This window comes from Maniola jurtina, chromosome 18 (assembly GCF_905333055.1).
Source record: "Maniola jurtina chromosome 18, ilManJurt1.1, whole genome shotgun sequence".
Classification (NCBI taxonomy): Eukaryota; Metazoa; Arthropoda; class Insecta; order Lepidoptera; family Nymphalidae; genus Maniola; species Maniola jurtina.
In genome coordinates this window covers 695,870-723,727 of record NC_060046.1, presented here as the reverse complement: position 1 = coordinate 723,727, position 27,858 = coordinate 695,870, and the positions used below count along the sequence as shown (strand labels likewise).

General features: G+C 37.0%; 1 protein-coding gene across 1 annotated transcript; it reads left to right on the top strand.

Moving 5' to 3' along the window:
• The first annotated feature begins 8,522 nt into the window (after nt 1-8,522).
• Nucleotides 8,523-10,887, top strand: LOC123874579. Its single transcript, XM_045920053.1, has 2 exons — nt 8,523-10,565; nt 10,701-10,887. The coding sequence occupies exon 1, from the start codon at nt 8,653-8,655 to the stop codon at nt 9,628-9,630; it is 978 nt and encodes a 325-aa protein (XP_045776009.1). The 5' UTR covers nt 8,523-8,652; the 3' UTR covers nt 9,631-10,565; nt 10,701-10,887.
• The last annotated feature ends 16,971 nt before the right edge of the window (nt 10,888-27,858 follow it).

Genomic DNA, 27,858 nt, shown 5'->3' with positions numbered 1-27,858 from the left:
CCGAAGTGAATTTGTGGTTAAATCATTAAAAAAAAAAAAATGTGTTTCAATTTGCAAAGATACCAAATGGGGTATCAATGGTAGGTATCATATGAAAGGGCTTTACTTGTAAGCACATTCTAAAACAGATTTTTATTTATTTTTATGCATAGTTTTTGATTTATCGTGCAAAAAGTTGGAAAAAATACCCTCAGTGCGCGAGTCTGACTCGCACTTGGCCGGTTTTTTTTATCTCTGACAGATTTGCATTTGATCATGAAAAGGTAGATGGTAAAATGATGATGCACTTTATGATGCAATACGCTCCAAATAGATTGATTAAGAGGTATACTGGATACCTGCTTGTTATACACACTCCTAATTGACTTCATTGAGCAAAATTAAGCCAGTCATGTCATGTACCTAGATTAGGCCCGGTTTCCACCTAAGCGGAGCGGAGAGAATTTTGTGTTCAGTCGACCAGAAATTATCACGTCAATTTTTAAAAATTTTATTGATCGTACCCATGCCCTACCTGTATTTAGTACCCGTACCTAAGTAGGTACTGTCAATTTAGTTAAGTTTACAAATGTAAATGAAAAATTTATAACACCCCCGACAAGTGAAGGTTACAGTAACTAGAAAAGATCTGATAACTTTCAAACGGCTGAACCGATTTTCTTGGATTATAGCTAAGAACACTCTCGATCAAGCCACCTTTCAAACAAAAAAAAACCTAAATTAAAATCAGTTAAATTAGTTTATGAGCTACGATGCCACAGACAGATGTACAGATACACACGTTAAACTTATAACACCCCTCTTTTGTGTCGGGGGTTGAAATTTGCGTGCGACAGAATCTGTCTCCAGGATGTAAGCTATCTCTGTACAAAATAGAAGATGCTCGCAACTTTGTCCATGTGAGTTTATGTTTACCGTGATATTCCGGAACAAAGGATAGCCTATGAAATCCCCAGATTGAAAGTTATATCTGTGTCTTTTGTCAACATTGGTTAAATGGATGGGCCTAGAAAAAGTAGCAGATAGACAGACGTTTGCAGTATTAAGTATGGACCTAGAATAACCAAAACCTGTAGGGGTGGCTCTTTCAAAATCAATGAGTATGGACATGGTCGCAATCAAAGTTCGTCGCTCCTTTACATCAAACTATGCCATAAGAGGACACCACGTGACACCTCATAGCAACACAAATATACTATGTTGAAGTTTATCACGTTATACTATGTTATCAACATTCCCGAATTAATCTCTTTGCGGTGGCGAGCGAATTTGTCTCATTCCTCGTAATTTCTGAATCTAAACAATACACAGTATTTATCTCAGTGTTTCTGTTCCCACTATTAACTTTATCGATATTATTCTACGTAATTCTAAGATTTTACGATTCAGTTAAGTCACCGTCTCTTCTCGGTAGAAGCTAGTTTCTGAAATTGTGCATAGTTCTTCGTTGTCTGTGTGTCCGTCCGTCCATCTGTGTCTGTCCGTCAAGATCCGTCAGGCAATCAAAACTTGACCTAGGATTATATTTAGCAGCTGTAGTATTTTTGCCTTTAGGTATAAATCCGAAGATAGTGAATTTATGGTTACATCACAAAAATAAAATAAAAAGTATCTTGTACGATGGTTCATGTTACGGAATCCTTCGTGTGTGAGTCCGACTAGCACTTGACCGGATTTTTAATAAGCAGGGCATTCGGTGTGCGAATATTTACGCAGACAAAACCGCCAGGAATGTGGAGTTAATCCCCTTTAAGATGTAACTGCACGATAACAGTGCAAACATTATAATTTAATTTGGCGGATTAAATAAAAATTTCAACTATTTTCTAAATATGTAACAATCTCTGTAAATATGTATTTTCTCGCTTTCTTTTGATGCTTTGAATTTTCTTATTATATAACACTACCTAGCGATAAAAGTCTAGTGGTTAAAACGTCGCATCGGCCTTTCATTTGAGAGTCGGAGATTCGATCTCGGGCAGGGTAACTTTTCGAAGCTATAAGCGTTATAATCAATTAAATATCACTTGTTTTAACGGTGAAGGAAAATATTGTGAGGAAATCTGTATGCCTGAGAGTTCCCCATTATGTTCTCAAAGGTATGACAAGTCTGCCAATTCGCACTGGGTCGTCGTGGTCTATGGCCAATCCCTTCTCTTTCTGAGAGGAGACCCGTACTCAGTAGTTAGCCGGCGATGGGTTGATGGTGATGATGATGCACACTATGACCCATGGGTTTTCTTACACTCAATTCAGATTTAGTTTAATCTAGGGGAAAAGCGGCGCGCTGCTTAGGTTCTGTAAGGGTCTTTACACACTACGTTTTATACATAGGTTTAGCAAAATAGGTCTATACTAGGTTCTAAGAAATCTGGATAGACAAGTAAGAGGTTTTATACCACAAACCACGAATACGGTTTTGTTATTGTTTATTACTGTGGTTATTTATTTAAATAGGTACCTAGGTACCATTTTAGTTTTTCTAAGTATTTATGAAGTGCTTGTCATAATAACATTATTATAATATCCTATACATGTGAACCGCAGAGGGTATATATGCGTGTCTGTATATTAATAAATAATAAGTAATAGAGTCACAATACAGCAAATACCTTTATTTATACTTATACGTTACTAATTCTACTGTTCTAGGAAGATATCAATTATCTAATCATAATTATTAGCTATTCAGAGCGGTTTTGCATAATCTTTTTAATTTTCAAAAGGATCTAACACCTCTCCGTAAAGATGGAACTCGGCAAAAAACTTAGTCTTTTCTCTATTTATTGTTAAATTGTATAAAATCAAAATGATAATATTGTGATCAAAATCTAGGTATTTTTATCTAGATATACCTACTACTTGTTATACTTAGTGAACACCTGCGCATGCGTCCGTGAGACAAAATATGATCAACATTGAAATATGGGACATCAAGTACAGGCACAGAATATAGAACACGAATATTAACAGATGTGCCATGTTGTGGCTGCGTAGGTATTGTAATACCTACTACCTACTACCTCTATCCATGGAGAGAAGTTAGATAGGGCTCTCTCTGTTACGTAGTCCCATACAAATGACAAAGCCAAAGAACTCAGTGGGCGTTAACCATTTTGAGGGGCCAACCAATCACAAACATCTTTTCATCAAACATTCGGAATTTAATTCGAAAGCATAGTTTCGTTTCTCTCGTGAGATAAAATCGCTTTGCAGTTTCCCAAAACGATTATAGTAGGTAATATTATAGGATCTTTTTAGGGTAGTTGTGTGGACATTAATAAATAATCACATTACAAGCGAAAAGCTTTTCTCGGTTGGATTAATCCGAATATTGATTGGTTGATTGCGTTAAAGGGTCAGTAGTAAAAGCAGGATTAATTATGTTTAAAGGTCACACAAAAACACAAAAATATAGGTTCAAATGATAATAATATGATGATAATGGTAGAAAATAGTTTATATCATTAGTATTGTAAATTGTATGAAGTCTTTCTCAATAGGTATAAAGAAGAAGAAGAAGAAGATAAATTTATCGATCACGTATCATACATCGATGCGTATCAAAAATACAAGTACGAAAAACCAGAATGCAAAAATGACCTTCTTTAATTAAGTAGTTTTTTTCTATCTAAGGCAAGGTTGACGAAGAATAAGCATTTTCTGTTACATTAGATCATGTAACGTTGTAACTTGTTCCCTAAAAATTAAATAAATATTTAACGCGGAACCCGCAAGTGCAGTGCGCGGACGGCTACCGAACCTACTCCTAGAAACTGGTTTTGCACACGGGCCGCGACGCGCGGCGGCCGGCGCGGCGCGCGCGGACTCACTCACTACACGGACTCGGCACCGACGGTTCGTTTTTCGATACAGAAACTGAAATAGCCGCACTACGCGTCCTTAAATTAACCCAACCTATTTAAAATTCAAGTGTGCTAGTGCTCCATAAGGACCCGCTGGGGTGAGTTCCAATAACTAAACTGTAAATAAACTGTTTTGTGTGCGCTGTAGTGTTGCCTTGCGGTCGCTGGACCGTAGACAACATGGCGGACGAGCAACTTGGCCTCTCCTCACACTACCCACTCTGGGGTTCCAGGTCCGCTGCATAGGCACTGAGCTCAACGGCCCTCCTTCTACCTGGTGCAACGCTCTAACGCCGAGGAGCTGCCTCTGGAGCACGTCGTTAACCTGCCTGACGGAACCCCAGAAGGCCACGGACTTCCTCCTGGAGCAGGCCAGTCTCGTTTGTCCTAACTCATCTGCAGGGTGCGTGCGGTGGTAAAGACGATAAAGGCAGGATCGACCCACACCCGGGACTTTTATTTAACTACTCCTGTGACGGCCTACCCCGTCACAGTGGCGCCCTTCCCGTGGTTCTTTATCCACCAATCCACCCTGTAGTCTTCTCACACAACACTACAGATTCCGCACCGTCATTCTCAACTGTGTAAACGACGAGGTGTTGCAACAACGAACTGGTACGTACTCTCTAACGTATTACGCTTAAGCTATTTTGTGTTTTGCCTATTTTCGATTATAAACTGTTACGTGCATACCTATACCTAGTTACTTGTGTTAAACTTACAAAATAAGTCTTATAAATTGTTAAATTGTCTCAGTTATGCACCGTATTGTAATTTAACTGTAATAACTACGTAACAGTTCGTAACTTACCTACCTAATTGATTGTGATAGTTTTACCTTCTTTTTCTTGTGCATTCGATTTCACGCGCTGACCACCCGCTATTATAAAATAAAATTATTGTTGTTACCCGCGTTGCGCTAATTATTGCCTATTGCCACCGAGTCGTACGTAGTAATTTTGTAAAAAACAGTTTACAGTATTATTATTTGTCAGAATATTTTATTAGACTAGTTTTATTATTCTTGTTTGCTTATATCATCACTCATTAATGTCATTTACGTATTAAAAATTGTAGTTAGCTTTTATTTATATGTACTACTGTTGATTTTTTAAATTTTTGTTGCGCTTTTGCTGTATATTTTTTTTGTAAAAATGGGAACTCACCCTATCAAATATTTTCTTTTAAACAAAAATGAACTGTCTTACGAGGTCTTAATAAGAGGTGCAGAACCAGCTTCTACGGTGATCGAACTTAAAAAGCAAATCGCTAAACTAACGCCTTCGCTACCAAGCACTGATATTTTGGAGTCAGGTCTAGACCCGGCCGACGATCTTTCGGGAGCCGCTATTTCTTTAAAAGAGCTTGCAACGCGTGTAAAACAGCTAGAGGAAAAATATGATTATAGTCTTCACGAACGATCGCGCGCTTTATGCTATCATATCTACCATAGATTGAAACGCATTGACGACTCGACGCCTAGCGCCACGGCCAAGGGAGTAAATAAAGACTTCAACGACTTGTACAATCGCTTAGCTACTATACAACGTCCTAGTACCCCCACGCCGAGTACATCTAGTGCAGGTCAACCTTTTTTCGAGAACACTACCTCGTCAGCTACGACAATAATAAATTGTGACCATCAGTTAGATCGAATTAGACCTAAATTTAATGGTGCAACTTGCGTCCGTGCATTCCTTACGGATGTAAAAGAATACGCATCTGTAAAGAATATAACAGCGGATCGCCTATTAGCTCAAGCGCCATTATTTTTCACGGGCAATGCCAAGCATTGGCACCGGAGCATACGCGATACAGTCAAAACTTGGGACGAGTTAGCTAAACTATTACTTAGAGATTTTACCAAGAAAGACTATGACTACCGACTATTAGCTGAAATCCGTAGCCGAACGCAGGGTGAAACGGAAGATATAGTTATATACTTCTCCATAATGGCTGACTATTTTTCTAGACTTATAAAGCCTTTGTCAGAACAGGACAAACTTGAAATCTTACTACATAACATACGGCCGTGTTACGCCAACGTTTTAGCAGCTAACCCAGACAGTTTAAATTCGGTCGAAAAGTTACGTACCTTGTGCTTAAACTACGAAAGCGTACATGGAATGACAGCTCAATATAGGGATCCACCGCGTGTAACTCCTAATACACTAGCTCCTGACCTAGCTTTTGAACCTAAATCTAACCAAAACTCAAATAAACATTTTAACACACACAAACCTTTTGGCTCTAAATTCAATCACAACTACACAAAAAAATACTACACAACTAAAAATGAAAATAATATGCAACCAAAGTCCGTTAATGCCGTTGCAGAGGTCTCTAAACCTACACGTTTATCATGTCCTAGGTGTCGAACTAATGACCACACCCTAAGCCAGTGTAAGATGGAACGGTTTCCCATTTGTTTTAAATGTGGAAAGCAGGGAGTTAAGTTTCCTGACTGCACTGATTGCCTAGCTATAGGGAAATCTAATTCTAAAAATAAGTCAAAAAACTAGCTGTGCAAGATTGCTGCAATTCGAGCGCCTTACCTACTCGTAAACATAAAAACTATGACGAACAAGAGTGGAAGGATTGGTTAACTAAAATTAACATATTTTTTTCTAGCTACTCAATTGCATCAATCTTGGACAAAAAACCTAATAACGACATTCGCCCTTATGCAACTGTATATATAGGCGACATCTCCTTGCGTGGTTTATTGGACTCTGGGTCCGCTATTACAATTTTGGGCAAAGACTCTTATTTAAGATTATTAGAACTAGGGCTAACTCTAATACCGGACGATAACTCTAAATTATTCACTGCAGCCGGTGGCCAAAATTTAAAGTCTATTGGTTACATCTATTTACCTATAAAATTCGAAAGTCAATTCCATATTCTAAAAGCTTACATTATACCGTCTGTGACTAATTCATTAATACTAGGAATGGATTTTTGGCTTAAATTTAAAATATTTCCTAAATTTTCAAAATCTATACAGTTATCTGATAATACTGAATTTCATGTTTCTAGTGTGAATGAGACTAACGGGTTGTTACGTTCCTATCGTGACTTAAACGAATCGCAACGTACTACTATGGATAACATAATAGAACAATTCCAAAATATTTCAGCTGAGAAACTTGGTCTAGGTCGTACGAACTTGATTACTCATCATATAGATACTGGTAACTCACCACCTATCAGACAGCGTTATTATAGGATGTCTCCGGACAAGCAACGAATCCTAGGTGAAGAGCTAGACGAGATGTTACAACTAGGAGTAGTGGAACAGTGCGAAAGTCCCTGGTCTTCACCGGTTCTACTAACACCGAAAAAGGACGGAAAACTCAGGTTCTGTTTAGATAGCCGGAAACTGAATGCTATAACTAGAAAAGACGCATATAGATTGCCGTACGTCGCAGAAATACTAGACAACCTAAAAAACGCAAAATACCTATCTAGTATCGACTTATCCAAGGCCTTCTGGCAAATACCTATAGCTGAGGAAGACCGCGATAAAACTGCTTTTTACATCCCTAGTCGCGGTACATTCCGTTTTGTCACTATGCCGTTCGGGCTGACTAATGCGCCGGCGACCCAACAACGACTAGTTGATTTATTATTCTACGGGCCCGAGTTTGAAAATTCAGTCTTTGTTTTCGTCGATGATATTATAATAATCTCACCAGATTTTGATACCCACATATCTTTATTAATTAAAGTATACAAGAAACTGCAATCTGCGAACTTAACTATAAATTTGTCTAAATCGGTTTTCTTTCGCGAGGAACTTAAATATCTAGGGTATGTAGTTAACTCTAAAGGTTTGCATGTCGACCCTGGCAAGGTCGATGCAATTCTCAATTTTCCTACCCCTACTAATAAAAAAGAAGTCAAGAGATTCATCGGGACTGCTTCTTGGTACCGAAGATTCGTACCCAATTTTAGTTCCATTGCAGCACCACTAAATCAATTAACCTCATCTAGTAAAAAAGCTAAACCCTTCGTTTGGACGAAAGAAGCGGACGATGCATTCACTAAACTAAAAGAGTGTCTAATTTCAGCTCCTATTTTATCCTGCCCTGATTATAACCTACCATACGAAGTACATACCGACGCTAGTGACTACGGAGTTGGCGCGTTACTAACACAAACTATCGATGGCACTGAACACCCTATAGCTTACATGAGTAGGTCACTAACAGCTCCTGAACGGAATTACAGCATTACCGAGAGGGAGGCACTAGCTGTCTTGGTGGCTGTAGAACATTGGAGATGCTATCTCGAAAACGGTCAACAATTCACAGTTTATACGGACCACTCAGCTCTTAAATGGTTCTTAAATCTCAGTAACCCTACAGGACGCCTAGCTCGTTGGGGAGTCCGACTATCTTGTTTTAACTTCGTAATAAAGCATCGTCGCGGAACTGATAACATTATACCTGATGCTCTTTCACGTGCATGCCCTATAGCAGCTATAGATACGGATAATACATCGCTAGATGGTACTCATAGTTCCGATGAGTGGTACCTAAACATTTTTAACGGCTGTCAGAATTCGCCCACCTCATTTCCTAATTACATAGTTAAAAATAAACGTCTTTATCGATTCATGAAAGCTAAATGCATACTACATAAACAATTTGAATGGAAGGAGGTAATACCTAAGGAACGACGCGATCAAATCCTAACTGAATGCCACTCTGAACCCACTGCCGGTCACTTCGGTGTATTTAAAACCTACAAACGCTTGACACTTCGATTCTATTGGCCTGGTATGTACGCGGATGTTGTTAATTTCGTCTCTAGCTGTGATATCTGCCTAGCCTACAAACAATCTACCCACGGCACTATAGGTAAAATGGGTAGACCTAAACAGGTTTCACGGCCCTTCCAGATGCTATCCATAGATTTTTTAGGTCCACTGCCGACTAGTAGAAAGCAACATAGTTACTTGTTAGTTGTAGTTTGCTGTTTTTCTAAATACACTATGTTGTTTCCTGTAAGGCGTGCAACCTCGGAATCTGTCATCCGGATTTTGGAAAATGATGTTTTCCTAGTCCATGGCATACCACAGTTTATTCTCATGGATAATGCTTCTTATTTTAGTAGTAATGATTTAAACTCATTTTTCAATAAATATAAAATACCTAACATTCACTTCACACCTAAATACACACCACAAGTGAACACGGTGGAACGATACAATAAAACTGTTATCACAAGCATAGCATCGTTCATTGAAAATGATCATAGAGCATGGGATGTTAACTTACCGAAAATTCAGTTCGCTATAAATAGTTCCGTGAACGAAACTACTAACTACACCCCAAATTTTTTAGTCTATGGCAGAGAACTAGTAGCTTGTGGTTCTCACTATACACACTCTGATGAAGCTGACGAGATTTCATTTCTTCCTAGGGACATTTACTGTGAAAATATAGGTCATCTTGCAAAAATATTTAATGACGTACAAAAATCACTATGGGAAGCTCATGTTAAAAATACTAAGCAATATAACCTGCGTAGGAAAGAAACTGAATTTAACGTCAACGACATAGTATGGAAACGAACCTATGTACAAAGTGATAAGGATCGTTACTTTAGTAAAAAACTAGCACCTAAATTTGTTAAATGTCGAATAGTTGCTAAACTATCTCCACTAGTGTACCAGCTACAGGATATGAACGGTCAAGATCTTGGTACTTGGCATGTAAAAGATTTTAAAGCATTTAAAAACCAATTAATAGTTTAGAATTAAAACAAAAAGATAATAAAATAAACAATTTTAATTTATTAGCACTAATGGTAAAAAAAAAATTAATAAATCATGCAATTATCTTAAATACACTACTCTACTAATACTAACTTAATTAGTTATACAACATTATAACTATACAAATATTTACACTTTACATTAATTACACAAATTACACTTAAAACTAGTTATGTAAATATTTACTCAACTTATTACCAAACACACCTCAAACTTAAAATTAAATAAATAATATATTATAATTAAATTATGAATAATTGATCCTAAGCCTTAAATTAACTAATTATTGAATTTACTATTTACTTATGATACAACAAAGTACTTACCTGCTGATTATACTTTACCATCCATCCAACTTATCGATTGAATATTACAACAGCTACACGTGCAATATTCTCCGAATTACTGTCCTGAGTAGTTATACTAAATTATTATAATAATTACTCTGTATGTTAGTGTCTTATGTCATAACCATTACAGACTAGAAGACAATGTGAAAGAAATTCTGGAAGAGAGGTATGAAAGTGTGAATGTGGAAGTATGAATGAGAGGACAGTGTTCTCGAAGAGTGGAGTCAGTCGGATTTTTCGCATTAGGTACGAAAAATCCTACGTTTTTTGGCGGGGTACTGTAACGTTGTAACTTGTTCCCTAAAAATTAAATAAATATTTAACGCGGAACCCGCAAGTGCAGTGCGCGGACGGCTACCGAACCTACTCCTAGAAACTGGTTTTGCACACGGGCCGCGACGCGCGGCGGCCGGCGCGGCGCGCGCGGACTCACTCACTACACGGACTCGGCACCGACGGTTCGTTTTTCGATACAGAAACTGAAATAGCCGCACTACGCGTCCTTAAATTAACCCAACCTATTTAAAATTCAAGTGTGCTAGTGCTCCATAAGGACCCGCTGGGGTGAGTTCCAATAACTAAACTGTAAATAAACTGTTTTGTGTGCGCTGTAGTGTTGCCTTGCGGTCGCTGGACCGTAGACAACATGGCGGACGAGCAACTTGGCCTCTCCTCACACTACCCACTCTGGGGTTCCAGGTCCGCTGCATAGGCACTGAGCTCAACGGCCCTCCTTCTACCTGGTGCAACGCTCTAACGCCGAGGAGCTGCCTCTGGAGCACGTCGTTAACCTGCCTGACGGAACCCCAGAAGGCCACGGACTTCCTCCTGGAGCAGGCCAGTCTCGTTTGTCCTAACTCATCTGCAGGGTGCGTGCGGTGGTAAAGACGATAAAGGCAGGATCGACCCACACCCGGGACTTTTATTTAACTACTCCTGTGACGGCCTACCCCGTCACAATCACCAGTGCTAGTAATGACCCCCGAGGCCCGAACTTGCAAATTACTGACAAATACTACTTAGTATAATTTTGCATATAGTGTATATCTGTGTGAGGCACTATGATGTAATTCTTGAAATATCTAGACATAAAGGTATTTTTTAAACCTAAATGGTTAAACAATCTAATAGTATAGAGAGAGAGAAAGTAGGTATGATTAGTAGTTTTGCATGGGTTAAGATAGGCAAAGCACCAATATAGTATGTTAAACCCGTTTTATCGAGCTTTGGTCACATGATTTTTTTAAAAATAATTATTACACCAAACGCTTTAGCTTTTCAGTACGAATGCCATATTATAGAAACCAAATGAATATAGGTCTAATGAAAACTGCCAAATTCCTTCCAAGTTAGCCCGATTTACATCTTAGATTGCATTACTTACCACCAGGTGAGATTGATGTCTTGCTACTAAAATACTAAATACCAAAATAGTCTTGCTTTAACAAAAGCCTTTTAGCAAACCAAGGACACAGATTTCCATATCTGCGTTTTATCGCCTATTCTTTGAGTGGAAGTGCCAAAACACATTTTGTAAAATACAATGTTTGGGAGCGGTGACGCATTTCGATTACACATGGATGAAGAATTTATTGAAGGCCGTTTCAGGGTCTCATTAAATAGTTAACATATAACAATCGGATCATACACTTCGATCTATAGAGGCTCTATCTGAGGGAAAATTTTCAGTTAGCGCCAGATGCCCCGTATTTTACAGTATTTTACCGCGTATTTAAGGGTATGATAATGCAGTAACCCGTATTTGCTAAAATAAAATACGGGGTAAATGAAGCTCCCGTATTTTTTACAAATTCAGCATGTTTTCCTTCTGCGGCAATGCGTGGACTAAATACCCGCGTAGCCCAATCCGACTCAATATTGCAATACTGTGAAGGCGGAAATATACAAGTTAGGTAGGTAAATGTAATCATGCAAAGATTTGAAAAGCGGAAGTTGTCTGAAAGTAAATTATACAATGAACAAGTGTAAATTAAAAATTTAGACCACCCCCGACAAGTGAAGGTTACAGTAACTAGAAAAGAGCTTGTAACTTTCAAACGGCTGAACCGATTTTCTTGGATTATAGCTAAGAACACTCTCGATCAAGCCACCTTTCAACCAAAAAAAAAACTAACTTGAACTCGGTCCATAAGTTTAGGAGCTAGGATTACCACAGACAGATACACAGATACACACGTCAAGCATAAAACCCCTCTTTTTGGGTCGGGGGTTAAAAATATCATCATCCTAGTCTATCTAAGCTATTCCTTTGAAAGTACTTATTCCATCATATATTTATTCCAAGAATAGGATTCTAAAATAGAGCAATGTCATATAAATTGGCCTACTAAGATACAGCACGATTCAATCAGGCATCCTGTGGATTAATAGCGATTACCATCGGATATTTAGTTGAAGGTAGGTAGGCACTTAATGGCTTTTTAATGCCGAGAAAATGGATTTAAAATTTCATCAAGATCCATATTTTCGTATATCAATTCTCTTGTTCAGCAGTCAATTCATATCCAAGCATCTCTGGCCCTTAGCTTAGCTAACTGCTTAGCTTCTTCCTTGGCTAAAAAACTCATCTAACTACCTACCTAAGTAGGTATAAGATTTCTTAGTTTTTCTAGGATTGTCAACAAGATTATCTATGTATATCATTACAAAGCTTTTCTATCTTATAGATAGCCTTGTATGCTATGGAAATCTGCAAGCAAAGTCATTTATCATTTTTTTCCGGCAGGGAATCAAACTTGTTTGATTCTGGGCGAAGCAAGATTGCACCGATGCGCCGTATCAAAGCAGTTAGTTGTCTATGGTTCATATTATCAGGTACATCCATATTCCATAGCCCTATTCAATACTAATATTATAAATGCTTATCTATCTGTCTGCTAGCTTTTCACGACCCACATCCGTTTTACTGATTTTGACAATAAAATTGTTGTTTTTAGGTTAGGCAGGTAATAATTTAAGTTAGTTTATGTTTAGTAATGTGGGAAATGTTGCATGTTTCTAGAATAAGATAGAATTAGTTAAGCTTCAGCTCGCCAACAAACTGGCCTACCAATGTGCCGAAAGATATGCTGTAAATATTTTGCAAGTACTAAATAATTATTTATAAGTAAAATTTGGTATAGGGATTGCGTCCAGGGACGGACATAAGCTACTTCTTGTTGCGGAAAATCAAAGAGTTCCCACGGGATTTAAAAAAACCGGCCAAGTGCGAGTCAGACTCGCGCACTGAGGGTTCCGTATTCGGGTATTTTTTCCAACACTTTGCACGATAAATCAAAAACTATCATGCATAAAAATAAATAAAAATCTGTTTTAGAATGTACAGGTAAAGCCCTTTCATATGATACCCCACTTGGTATTATGTTATCTTACTTTGAAAATTGAAACATACCTATTTTAATTGTTTTTTAAATGATATGACCACAAACTCGCGGTTTTCAGATTTATTCCTGTACTTGTGCTATAAGACATACCTACGTGCCTTTCATGATTCTAGGTCAACGGGAAGTACCCTATAGGTTTCTTGACCGACGGACAGACAGACAGACAACAAAGTGATCCTATAAGGGTTCTGTTTTTCCTTTTGAGGTACGGAACCCTAAAAAAATAAATCCACGAGGATAAAATCGCGAGCGCTATCTATTTGGTACATAGACAGCTTGCATACTTTTTATCCCGGAAAATCAAAGAGGTCCCGCGAGTTTTCTAAAAACCGAAATCTACAAGACGAAGTCACAGAATCATCTAGCTGTTCATAATAAATAGCTACCCATGTCCGATAGTATGAAACATTGAAGCAAAAAGTAGCGTAAGTAAGGAAGGGTGACTAATGCAAGCTGCGAGTGCCGTAATGAGTGGTCTGGTCACTGGTGGCCGCAACACAGGAATGTGATCTCATTCATATTAGCCCACTGTCCCGTAATAGACAAGTGGTAGGTACTAGAGACCAACCATTTCACAGTTAGCATGTGAAAAATCATATGAAAAACCTTTTCATAATTATGTGACACTATAATATAGGTAGGTATTTAAAGTAGCCTGTGAATTTTCCTGAAACAAAATCTCACAACCTTTGAAAATCATTAGTTAATACATATTTTATTCTAGCTTTGTTGTTCACGCGCGCACGGTCATCGGCCCGAGCTAAAGAGCGCGCAAATGAGAGCCCTCGCATCACTGCGTGTCAGAAAGAGAAAAACATCTAGTTCAATTAATGTAGCAAGCAATAGTTTGCTGTGTTTCTCGAAAAGCGAATTTTCGCACTTACTTCACTTTCCGTCCAATATAACTTACGGAATGTCAACGCTATTGCTCTTGATCAACAATCGGAAGCGCGAAAATTGAAAAATAACTTACTGTCAAAAATAACCTGTGAAATCGCAGTGAAGAACAATAAAAAATTCACGAAATGAAAATGATTTAATATTAACGATCATGCCCATCGCTAGTAGGTAGTAAGTACCTATCTATGAGTACATGTATCGGTGGCGTGAGAGAGCTTTATAATAGACGCATTGAATTAATACCCTTCTTTATGAAGTCCTTTAAAGTTGATAGTTTTTATTATGATCTACTTTGATGTCTCCCGCTCCTTCCTCCGCGTAGATATAGATATAATGTCTTTTAACAATCCCGTGGGAACTCCTTGATTTTCCGGGATTAAAAGTTGTCTTTGCTCGTCTCCAGGATAATATAAGTTATCTCTGTGACATATAGGTAACTAGCTGATACCCGCGACTTCGTTCGCGTGGATGTAGGTTTTTAAAATTCCCGTGGGAACTATTGGATTTTCCGGGATAAAAAGTAGCCTATGTGCTAATCCAGGGTATAATCTATCTCCATTCTAAATTTCAGCCCAATCCGTCCAGTAGTTTTTGCGTGAAGGATGTAACAAACATACACACACACACACACACACACACACACATACAAACTTTCTCCTTTATAATATTAGTGTGACGTGTGATGCTCGCGATGTCTACGTTCATTTAAGTATTTTAAAAATCCTGTAAGAACTCTTTGATTTTCCTGGACAAAAATGCTGTCCTTCTTTGCGATACTCTGTAGGTACTTACCTAAGTTCCTCAAAATCGGTTTAGCGTAACAGTTATGACAGACAGACAAACTCATAGCAAGTTCAAACGCATTTTTAACCCCCGACCCAAAAAGAGGGGTGTTATAAATTTGACGTGAGTATATCTCTCTGTGGCATCGTAGCTCCTAAACGAATGATTTAGTTTTTTTGTTTGAAAGGTGGCTTGATCGAGAGTGTTCTTAGCTATAATCCAGAAAATCGGTTCCGCCGTTTGAAAGTTATCAGCTCTTTTTCTTGAAAGTTATCAGTTACTGTAACCTTCACTTGTCGGGGGTGTTATAAATTTTTAATTTACACTTGTTTAATACATAATAGAACGGATTCAGCACTTAATACTCATGGCTAATAAATAATTTATAGGTCTATCCAAGTATTATTTAAGAGAAGTACGTACTACGTACCTAAGTACCTACTTACAATAAAATTCTAATACCACCAGCGTTCATAATCATAAATAGAGCCTCGGATAACATTGTAGGCCCGCAATAAACAAAAAATATAATAACACTCAGGTGTCCCGGAGAAGCGCAGGAATATTTTCTAATTACTTCTAAGGACCTCTCCCTTGGCGCGATAAGTTTAATGTAAAACTCGCTTCTTGGTATCCTGTTTGCATAATATTAGCTTTAACTTTCTAAAGCTATATGTACGCACGTAATTGGAAGGAATAAAAGTATTACTTAAATATTTAGTGTTTATAATATTTAGATTAGGTTAATTTAGTGCGTTTTTTTCAAAAAAAATTGTAGGCCCCTACCTCACTGCTGAATTGTTTGTTAGATTTTGCTATGGAATCAGCTTTTTGAACCGATGATGGAGTCACTACAAATTGACAGATTAGATGCCTAGTAGAGCTTTTTTGAAAATCCCATGGGAACTTTTGATTTTCCGGGATAAAAAGAAGCAATAATAAGTACGTCAAATCGGTTTAAGTGGATGGGCCGTGTTCCTACGAAACTGTATCTTTTAAGGTAAAATAGCTATTACTAAGTAGTAATTGAAGTAAGTAGATTGTAGAGTCAGGTAGAGCCATATTATTATGTATTTGAATAAGAGAGTATGAAGAATCTGTGATTTCGGGGTTATATCCACATTTTCTGTATCAAATTCAAAACACAATGAACAGTGATCAGAGAGCAAGCGTTTGATCTATAGATCTTACCAATAAACAAACATGAGGTAAAGAACACTAATAGCGTAACGGAAGCGAGCAGATCTAAGGGGCGGACCGTACGTGCGACAGTCGTACGAAATATCACTATCCATCCATATACATACTAATATTATAAATGCGAAAGTGTGTCTGTCTGTCTATCTGTCTGCTAAGTTTTCACAGCCCAACCGCTGAACCGATTTTAATGAAATTTGGTACAGACATGGGATACATACCGGGGAAGGACATAGGCTACTTTTTATACCGGAAAATCAAGAATCACGGAGGGAATGATAAGGCCAAATTTAGACCTCCAAAGTCGGTAACCCATCCAGTTCCCGCCTTGGCTTAGCGCTGCTTAACAATCGCAATCGATTGATATATTATATGCGTTGTTACAACTAGGCCACACGACCCTCGTGAGACCGTGCTCAGGTTGATCGTAATTGGCTGACTATAACCTAGGATATAGCCTACAGGCTATTTGGATTTTCAGTCGGCTGCAGCTGATGCCAAAAGCTTAATAGGTAAGCACTTTTTTCAGCGACTTGTCGCCTGTCAGACAGAACAGTCGGCCGTCTGCGCTAGGCCTAATAGCGTATAGATCTAAGTGGCGGAGCATACGTGCGCGCGCGCCATCTAATAAGTACATAATTGTAATATTTGTCCATTGATAAAGCTCGCGATTTTAACCAGTCGAGATCGAGCCGTGGACGGGGACGCACGTGTCTCCCGTAGCTCCTCGCGTACCAACACTACAGTGGCATGGTAATTGTGATAAAATAATACGTAAAGGATAATAAATATTAGCGACGGACCCCGGCCGACGCCCATTGCCTTGCTAGGAATTCGGTATCGTATTACGTAATGTTCATAATTTTTTATCCTGTAAGATTTTTCATTTTACCTATGTCTTATTAGAATCTAGTAAGAATAGGTTTCAATTTTAATTGTGCTTTAACGGAAATTTTAAACCAAGCTATAAGTACCTATATACCGACTTAAAGAGTTAAGATCAATAAACTGCTATTTTAATAATAATAATATAGTCTCCAATAGCTTGGTGATACAAAGTAGGTTCGAAATCTGAATGGCCGCAGGTTCGAACTTCACCCGTTGGACTATGCCACCCGCTGGACTCCCCCACAATCTTAAATGCTAACTTAAAAGGGGAGACTAATTAGAAACCATGTTTAAAAGTATGCTGCATCAATCATTTTTAAAAACTTCTTAAAATATATAAAAAAATACTACTTTGTAAATAAGTAGGTACCATTTTACCAAGCAAAAGAAATACAGACCCTTTGCGTAATTCAACCTGTGATTTCAACTTAAAGTTTTCGTACCTAATAACGTCTTGACCTAATGAAAATGTTTGAAAATTTTGTCCTTTTAGGAATACAAAATTAAGCTTTGACTATTTCAAAACATATTTTGAAAAGTTTCGAAAAAGAAAAAAATCTTTAGGTCACAAACTCAAAAGTACATTTCCTTAGGTATTCTGAAAGATTGAAAGCTCCAAGTTCAGAATCAGATATTTCTTTCAACCTACTTAGATTTTTTTTCTTTAATTCAGAGTTAAAAAAGTAAATAACGATTATTTTTCAATTTGTTGATTTAATTTTATTACCTTTTAGAATTTTTTTGAAAACAGTTTTGTCAAACTGTTCGAATCGTGGAAAAATAAATTTATCAAGTCGAAGCTAATTCCTTAGTGCTTAGAAGCAACCAGCTGAGCTTTCAGTTGCCAACAAGATGTATTTGTATTGTGGCATATTGCATTTTTTTATAATTTGAAAAGAGCAGCTGCTGAGTTTCTTAACGGCTCTATTCAGAATTTTCATTCCGAACCAATGGTAGAGCGTACGTAGAATAACTTGAATAAAAGACACTATAAAATTTTTACATTTTGTTCTTTATTACCGAGTGCCAATGAGTGCCAATTATTTAACTACGATCGTAGTTAAATAATTGAATAACTCATTTTTAACTAATAAGTTTTTAACCGACTTCAAAAAAAGGAGGAGGTTCTCAATTCGACTGTATGTTTTTTTTCGTCCTTCGTCCGCGTCCTGCGGGTACTATCTTTCCCGCGGATTCTCCAATATTTCATACTATCCTTGTACTGAGAACAACGAACACAACAAAAAAGAATTAGGTAACCAAAAAAGATTTAGAGTATCTAAAATCTAAGTTAGAGATAGAGTTCTTTCAACACTTACACTAAACTTGGTACTTATACATGAAATAAATAAACGTATGATTTTGATTTTGAAAGCTCCGCAGATACGCAGAGCATGACGGATGTGTATGTTATTATTACTGCGACGGACGGACGCGGACGCTCTGTTCTGTATCATAAAGTTTTTTCCTCATAAAATAGCACTGACTTCTATCTCGGACCGATTCAGTCATACTGTAATTACGTACACATGGTACCTACATTAATATATTCTGCCTTATAACAGAGAATCTATGTAAGGAATGTGTGTTTGATATAAGAATTAAGCTCTGAGCAGAGTTTTAAGCTTTGATAACAGCAATCCCACTAATATTATAAACGTGAAAGTTTGTATGTATGGATATTTGTTACTGTTTCACGCAAAAACTTGTCGATGGATTTGGCTGAAAGAAACGGAGATAGATTATACCCTGGATTAACACATAGGCTTTTATCCCGGAAAATCAATGAGTTCCCACGGATTATTAAAAACCTATATCCCCGGGAATGAAGTCGCGGGATTAGCTAGTTCATTTATAAAGGGACGTTCGCAATATTACAGGTGCTGGGTTTCTGTCTGGCTCTTCTCAGTAGAATTTTCTTTCCATACCAGTGATAGAGCCCTTTGAATATCATATTATGAGCGACTAGACTTTCTTGTCAGTTCGGGTTTCTTGCCGGTTCTTGTCGTAGGGATGGCATTCCGAACCACCTACTTAGTGTTGTACCTACTTGTATAAAAGTTTAATTTGCCTTTATGGCTCCAGGGTCTCCCCGGCAAATTGTTTTTACCCTTACCTATTTTAGAGGTTGCAGTAAACCTCTACTTAATCTCTAACCGAATCAAGTAGTAGTAAGTACGACCCAAAAAGAGGGGTGTTATAAGTTTGACGTGTGTATATGTGTAGGTATATGTCTGTGGCATCGTAGCTCCTAAACTAATGAATTTATTTTAATTTAGTTTTTTTGTTTGAAAGGTGGTTTGATCGAGAGTGTTCTTAGCTATAATCCAAGAAAATCGGTTCAGCCGTTTGAAAGTTAACAGCTGTTTTCTAGTTACTGTAACCTTCACTTGTCGGGGGTGTTATAAATTTTTAATTTACACTTGTTGTCCGTTAGGAATATTAACTTTAATAACTTGTAGTCACTTTTCGAAGTTCCAATTTAGCTATCAAGCTGGACATTTAGCGGGCTACATCCTCGGCGAATAGGGCCAGGGTTACATGCTGGTTATCAGTAGGTATCGGTATGGGAACTTCGTTAGGTTGTGATTTGCGCAATCACACTATGTATCGCGTCCGCTAGTTTTCAACTATGTATTACATCAATTATGTGGGAAACTTTAATTCATTTATAATTTTTATGATACTTAGTGTTTTTACTCACACTTTATTTTAAATTATATTAAAATCCTTTTATAATTCTAGTACCTACCGTAAGACCTATTCCACGTATTGATGCGCCCTACTCACAAGCATGACCGGGAAGCTGGAAGAAAAATCTGTTTAGAGATAAGCATTTCTAATGTACCTGACCTAATTTATTATAACTTTGTACTTAACTAAAATTTTGGTAGCTACATGAAAAATAAACTTGGCACTTGGTTTTTAATTATTTGTTGTTATGTCAACCACAAACTCTGTAATTTTTTTAACTCTCTGACTATTATGGTTCATGAGATACAGCCCGCTGACAGACCGACGCACGGACAGCGGAGGCTTAGTAACTATTACCACGTTTGTGGTAAAAGGTCCCGTTTGCACCCTTCGCTACGGAACCCTAATAATAAATTCTGTTCTTATGCATCATTCGCAAATACAATCCATTGTTTAATAATTATCCATTAATAAAAAAATATCTCGTCTATTTTTTACTTTATGATAAATGTAGTCATGTAATATCTGCTTCCTGCATTAGTTACTGAGCTCATTATCATGTGAATCACTGTGGAAGTGTCGAAGCTCGCAAAGCTCTGCTAATTACTTGAATAGCCCGTCATTATGAGCGAAATATGTTATGTTGCTGAAACTTAACCTATGTAAATGTCTATTGTTTTGAAATATACGAGGAAAAACACCGATACTTACATAATTTCTTAAAGCTTTCGTCTTATTTTCTTAGTGTTTAGCAAGAAGTGTAAATAAAAAATTTATAACACCCCCGACAAGTGAAGGTTACAGTAACTAGAAAAGAGCTGATAACTTTCAAACGGCTGAACCGATTTTCTTGGATTATAGCTAAGAACACTCTCGATCAAGCCACCTTTCATACAAAAAAAACTTAATTAAAATCGTTTCATTAGTTTAGGAGCTACGATGCCACAGACAGATACGCCCATTACAATATAATGGGAAACAATTCCCATTTTTTAACCCCCGACCCAAAAAGAGGGGTGTTATAAGTTTGACGTGTGTAACTGTGTACCTGTCTGTGGCATCGTAGCTCCTAAACTGATGAACCGAACTTAGTTTTTTTTTGTTTCTTTCAAACATGAGTTACGTGGTTTGATTGAGAGTGTTCTTAGCTATAATCCAAGAAAATCCGTTCAGCCGTTTGAAAGTTATCAGCTCTTTTCTAGTTACTGTAACCTTTACTTGTCAGGGGTGTTATACATTTTTAATTTACACTTGTATTATTTAAAATTTATAGTTTCAGTCTTGTAGTACTTAGCAATTCTGATTTGCGATTAAAAGCTGAGCTTATGAATTCCTTCTTGATGAATTCTGACCATTCCTAGGCAAATAATCCCTGTTATACATACTGGTACCAACTCTAAACCTAGATTTAAGATTAATAGTGCTGTTGTCATTGGCCTGTTCGCCTTTAATTTGTCATTGTATTTGCGCTTTAACTGCCTCCAAGGCTTACAACTTGCAACAAAAGGATCACATATCAATATCAGTTATCATCAAACTTTCGCATCTATAACTTTACTCTAAAGCTCACTTTAAAGTTACTTGTTAGAATAGTCAGTAGAGGATAGGTCTGTCTAGGATATAGGGTATATGTACCCTACATTGTGAATTATAACCTATTATTAAGATTGTCGTTTGGTTCCATTGTTATTTGAAAGCTTTTACGAATCTCTTGATCGAGCTTTTTGCATCTTAGATTATTCCTATGTAAATCTAGAAGGAAAAGGTGACTGACTGACTGATTTATCAATGGACAGCTATACTGGACGGTTTTACGTATTCTCCGAGGCACGGGGGTGATACACCGCCAATTTCCTGACTCCGGGCTAGTATTTAGAATTTCTTTAGAGAAAAAACCGGCCAAGTGCGAGTTGGATTTGCACACGAAGTGTTGCGTATCATGGTACAAGATATACCTACCTAACACTTTTATATTGTAGAACACTGCAAGTTAATAACGAACTGCGCCATCTATATGTGATTTTGTAAATTAACTTTTCCGTGAACACATTTTAATTTTTTTTTGTTCACGGTTTTCAAATTATTTCCTTTATTTGTGCTATAAAATCTACCTGCCTGCCTTTCATGATTCTAGGTCAACGGGAAGTACCCTATAGCTTTTCTTGACATACATGTTAGATGGATAGACAGACAGATAACAAAATGATCCTATAAGGGTTCCTTTTTCCTTTTGAGGTACGGAACCCTAAAAATCCCATATGTTTTGCTGGACCCGGGAATCGAACCCAAGACCTCGTCACCCGACATACAGACCAACGAGGCAGACACTGTTTTATCTCTATATCAAAAAGCGCGTACATCGTACAGTCACCAAAATAAATAGTGTTATACTCCAATTTGCATTGTTTTCATCGTCGACAGTTTGTCGACTGTCGTGTGACAAGTTAAACCCATGAAAGTGAAATGTGTGTCGACATAATTGCGCTATCACCATGTGTTTGTTTCACTTATTTGACATATTCTGTTCTATTTAGAACTCATTTGGAATTTGTGGAATTTCGTATCGTGTCAGAATTACGTTTGTTATGGAGTATGAATCTTATTTTAATTAAACTATGTCTAAAATATCTCTAAGTATATCTAGGTATATATCTAGGTACCATGCCATTGCCGTTGATATATTTATTTATGTGTTTGATGTAAAAGGAATCTACCCCTACTTACCCAGGTATATAAATAATAACAAGTGTAAATTAAAAAATTTTAACACCCCCGACAAGTGAAGGTTACAGTAACTAGAAAAAAGCTAATAACTTGCAAACGGCTGAACCGATTTTCTTGGATTATAGCTAAGAACACTCTCAATCAGGCCACCTTTCAAACAGAAAAACTACATTAAAATCGGTTCATTAGTTTAGGAGCTACGATGCCACAGAGAGATACACGATCCAAAAAGAGGGGTGTTATAAGTTTGACGTGTGTATCTGTGAATCTGTGGCATCGTATACTAATAACTCCTAAACTAATGAACCGATTTTAATTAACTCTTTTTTTGTTTGAAAGGTGGCTTGATCGAGAGTGTTCTTAGCTATAATCCAAGAAAATCGATTCAGCCGTTTGAAAGTTATCAGCTCTTTTCTAGTCACTGTAACCTTCACTTGTCGGGGGTGTTATAAATTTTAAATTTACACTTGTAACTAAATAATTCTAAGTTCTAGTCATAGTGTATCATGGTAGGTACCTACATCACACATCTGTAAATTAAGCTCAAGCAGCGAGCTTTGAAGTGAAACCCGAGCGCTTCCGTGTTGTATCTATCCCTATCCCACAGATATGGCTAGTATGAACGGTGCCTTATGTGCCAACAAACCTCGTTATGATATGCGATATGACCACATTTAATTTGATTTTACGCTCCAATGGAATCCTCTTTGATAATATCACTGTGGTTTGTGAATTAGACTTAGTTTATTTGCTGGGATATGCTACTTTGTTTCTATGAAAGTCGTAGGTAGATAGGTAGATAAAAAACTTTATTGCACACAAAACATGAAATAACCAAGACAAATCCCACTGCTGCCAACATGTAATGAAACGAGGCTGGTATATTGTATAATATAATTACAAAAAAGAAACTTAAAACTATTAAAAATTGTATGCAAAGGCGGCCTTATTGCTCAAAGCAATCTCCACCAGGCAACCAGCTTACCAGGGAGATATGAATTATGTCAGAATACGAATAATATAGGATTTCGTAGCCATACTAGTTGTTGAAAGCTTTTGCATGCCTCAGAGTTTTCCATAATGTTCTCAAAGGTGAAGTCCGCCAATCTACACTTCTTGGTCAGCGTGGTAGACTATAGCCAAATCCTTCTCATTCTGAGAGGAGTCTTGTGCTCAGTAGTGAGCCGGCGATGGGTTAATATAGTGACTAGTTGATTTATTGGGCGAGGTTTTCCACCAGATTATTATCTGTGTCAAAGATCATCAAGTTTCTAATGAAAGTAGACATCCATAAACGTGGTACAGTTTTGAACACATAATACGTGTATTTATGTACGTTCCGACACAATATATCGGGTTGCATGTAGCAGTTAACGGAATTACCCAAACTATTCATATTCGGCAGCTTGTCTGAAACCTTACAACGAAATCAGAGCAAAGTCCTGCGTGGATGTTTTACTTTGTCGCAAACGTAGACGGAGCTGTCGATGTGTTCAAACTGTGAAGCTAGCTAGCTAGTTGTGCTATTGACACCGGGATTGTTGTAATTCGTCATAATAATATACAACTCTTAGGAAATTATATAATTTCTAAAATAAGCAGGAAATGTATGAAATAAATTTTACCATACTTATTTCCTAAGACTAATTCTAAACATCAAACATTCATAAGTGTTCTAATATTAGAGCGAATTCTGTTATTACATATAACTTCTTTAATAAGTCTAAATATATTAGTATCCTTTTCATAATGCGCACTGAAAAATAACTATAACTATTTACTAAGAGTAACCCATAAATTTAGTTTAGAAATTGTGAATATCAAAATTGGTCACGTTAAATATTTTTGTTTCGGCTTTGTTTTGGTTTCGGCTGTTATATTCCATTATTTCTTCGTAGTCTGCGCCCGACTCCACCGCTCGACACACTAATTTGTTCAGTTCCACATTATGTGCAGATGTTCTGAAAACTCTACTTACTGAGCACTTACTGTAGTCAATAATGAACCGTATTGTTTAATTGTGTACAGTGTGTGAGTGAACGAGGTCGATTCCAATTTTCGGAGTTTTATCTACAGCTGCTTTACGAAATTGTGAAATATTTTGTAAGTAATTTACTTATTTATTCTCTTGTAGGTAGCTACATTCTTTTTGGATGTTCAGTGAGAATATATTCGATCCTACTATTTAGAATAGAATAGGAAAGGGTTTAGGAATCCTTCTATACTAAGTATAGATAAAATAATAAAATAGATAATATTATAAAAAGGTAAAGTTTGTTTCTATAGGGAAATCTCTGGAAGTACTAAACCGATTTTGAAAATTATTTCACCAGTTCATTAGTCGGTTCGGTTTTAGGTTCATCATTTTAATAATAATTATTTAGTTTAATTGTTTAGTTTATTAATCTTTGAATAGGTATTATAAGCTATTGATGCCCATGAGTAAGGTTTTAAAAAATCCTGTGCAAACTCTTTATTTTTTCGGGATTAAAAAGCTTGCAAAAATCACGTCGATCCGTTGCTCCGTTTAAACGTGATTGAGGGACAAAACATACTAATAAACTTACAAACAAACACGTATGCTAGCCACCCTACCTATCTTCTAACTTACCTAATAAGTAGGTATAATAGAAGATTGGAGTTGGATTCATTATTTTTCATCCGTCGAAAAATAATGAAATCGTTTTATTTTCAAATAGTATACAATTAATTTAATATTCTGTACATTTTAGGCATTTAGATTCTAGTATTTAAACATCGTATGACCGTGACATAATTATAAGCTGTGAATCGCCTAGTTTATGCCTAGTTTCGTCAAATATCTAGACCGAATTCAATCATCCATAGATCGTCCATCATCCATAGGTTAAACTGATAACCTTTTGGTAAAATAATTAAAATTTTAACGATAAAGTTAAATTAATAACTGATAGGAATTGACTAGAACTTCAAATGGGCTAATATACAAATCTATTGTTAATTAAGCAGCAAGTTTAAAATAACGTTATACTAAATTAAATATAATCATTATAATAATTCAAATAAGAATTACTGATATCATAATTTTTAGACACAACCTAGATTTTAGCGATACTGGCCATGGGTAGTAACTTTCAAATCAATGTGAATATAGGCATCATATCCATCTTAGGCTACATCATCACTTGCCAGCAGGTTTGATTGCATAAGCTCTAGGTAGTCTATAAAAAAACCGGCCAGGTGCGATTCAGACTCGCCCACTGAAGGTTCCGTACTCGAATATTTTTTCCGACATTTTGCACGAAAAATCAAAAACTTTTATGGATAAAAATAAATAAAAATCTGTTTTAAAAATAGTTAAAACACTATCATATGATACCCCACTCGGTATAGCAGGTATAGTTATCTTAAATACATTGAATTTTTACACACATTTTAATTTTTTTGTGATGTAACCACAAATTCACGGTTTTCAGATTTTTTCCTTTACTTGTGCTAAGACCTACCAACCTGTCAAATGCATGATTTAGATCATCGAGAAATAGCCTATAGGTTTTCTTGACAGATAGGACAGAGAGACACACGGACAGACAGACAACAAAATGATCCTATAAGGTTTCCGTTTTTCCTTTTCAGGTACGGAACCCTAAAAATCGACTAGACTAGCATCAGTAGCATTGACTTCAACCTCATTAAGGAGCTAAATAAACTCAAAAAACGTCATATAATGATCAATCACGATGATAGATCATCGGAGAAGAACAAAAAGTAAACAATGTACGTGCGATGACCCCGTTTCTTGTGATATTGGGTTAGGAAACGGGCCGGCTGAAGTGGGCCGCGGAAGGTAACTTACATAAGTTACTTCCACAGAAATAGGTATAACGTCTAAATAAAATAACAGAGGTATACCGTGATAGCCTAGTAGCTATAAGGTTTGCCTCCTATTCGGAAGGTCCGAGATTTGATACCGGGCACTCACTAACTTTTCTAAGTTATGTGCGTTTTAAGTAATTAAATATAACTAATTGCTTTTAACCGGTGTAGGAAAATAAGAAGCCCTGCATAAAGAATAAGAAACCTGCATGCCTGGGACTTTCCCATAATATTTCAAAGGTGTGTAAACTGTAAAGTCTGCCAATCGACAAATCTTATTCCGAGAGGAGACCTGTGCTTTGATCTTGATAATAATAAGTGAATTAATGTGGTGAAATTGCAATTAAAGGCTAACTTATATCTAGATTATATTGTCTTTCAAGACCAAACCGAGGTTGATTAAGAAATGGGCAGTTTTGCCACTTCTATTGCGCCACCTTAGCAGAGAGGAAATACAGAGTTATAGGTACAAGCTGTCCAAATGCTTATGTCCCACTGATATCCAATGTCCTCAATATCAACCAATAGACGTCCATAGCTGGATATAAATCTCTTGTAGAGGCTTCCAATCGTCACGCCTTGCGCTACTTGAATTCAGCGGATCCCTGCGACTCGGTTTACCTAAGCAAGCGTCTCCTAAGGTAGTAAAATTTTGAGCAGCTTACCAGGTTTCTCAAAAAGTCCCTGGGAAGTGAAAACAGATTCTAACAAGATAAAGTTGAAAACTAAAACCCGATTGCGATCGTTCTAATAAACGCTGAAATATATTAGGGCAAAATTGTTTTTCTGTCGCTTAGTATATTTTAATGTTGTTGTACATTTATATTCATGAGCTCAGAATTGTCTCTTCTTCCATAATATGACATCCCATTCGATACAATAGCAAAAAAATTTTTGGAGACCTCCACTTTTTTTGATGTTACATTCAATTGACACCTCATTCATCAAAATCGGCCCAATAGTTTAGGCGCTATGGTGGAACACACAGAATCTGGATACAAACATACATACATAATACATAGACTGCTAAAATCATAACCCTTCCTTTTGGCTTCGCCGCAGTCGGGTAAAAAGATACAAAACCATTTCAATCAATCACACCAAAAAATTCAAACTCCGAATAAAAGCAAACACCTTAATTGGGCGAACAATGTTGTGCAACCGTCGATAAAAGTACAAATAAATCTACGATAAAGCCTGTTGCAGCTACGAGTACTGTTATTAGGGTTCCGTAACTGGTAATGAAAAAAACAGGACTGTTTGTTTAATTAAATACGGTTGAGAATACTGTCCTAGATTTCGTCTAGTGAAAAATGTAAAGCTTTTTCTTCATAAACAAGTACTTAATAATTAAAATAGAATAACCGGCCAAGTTTGAGTCAGACTCGCGCACCGAGGGTTCCGCACTCGGG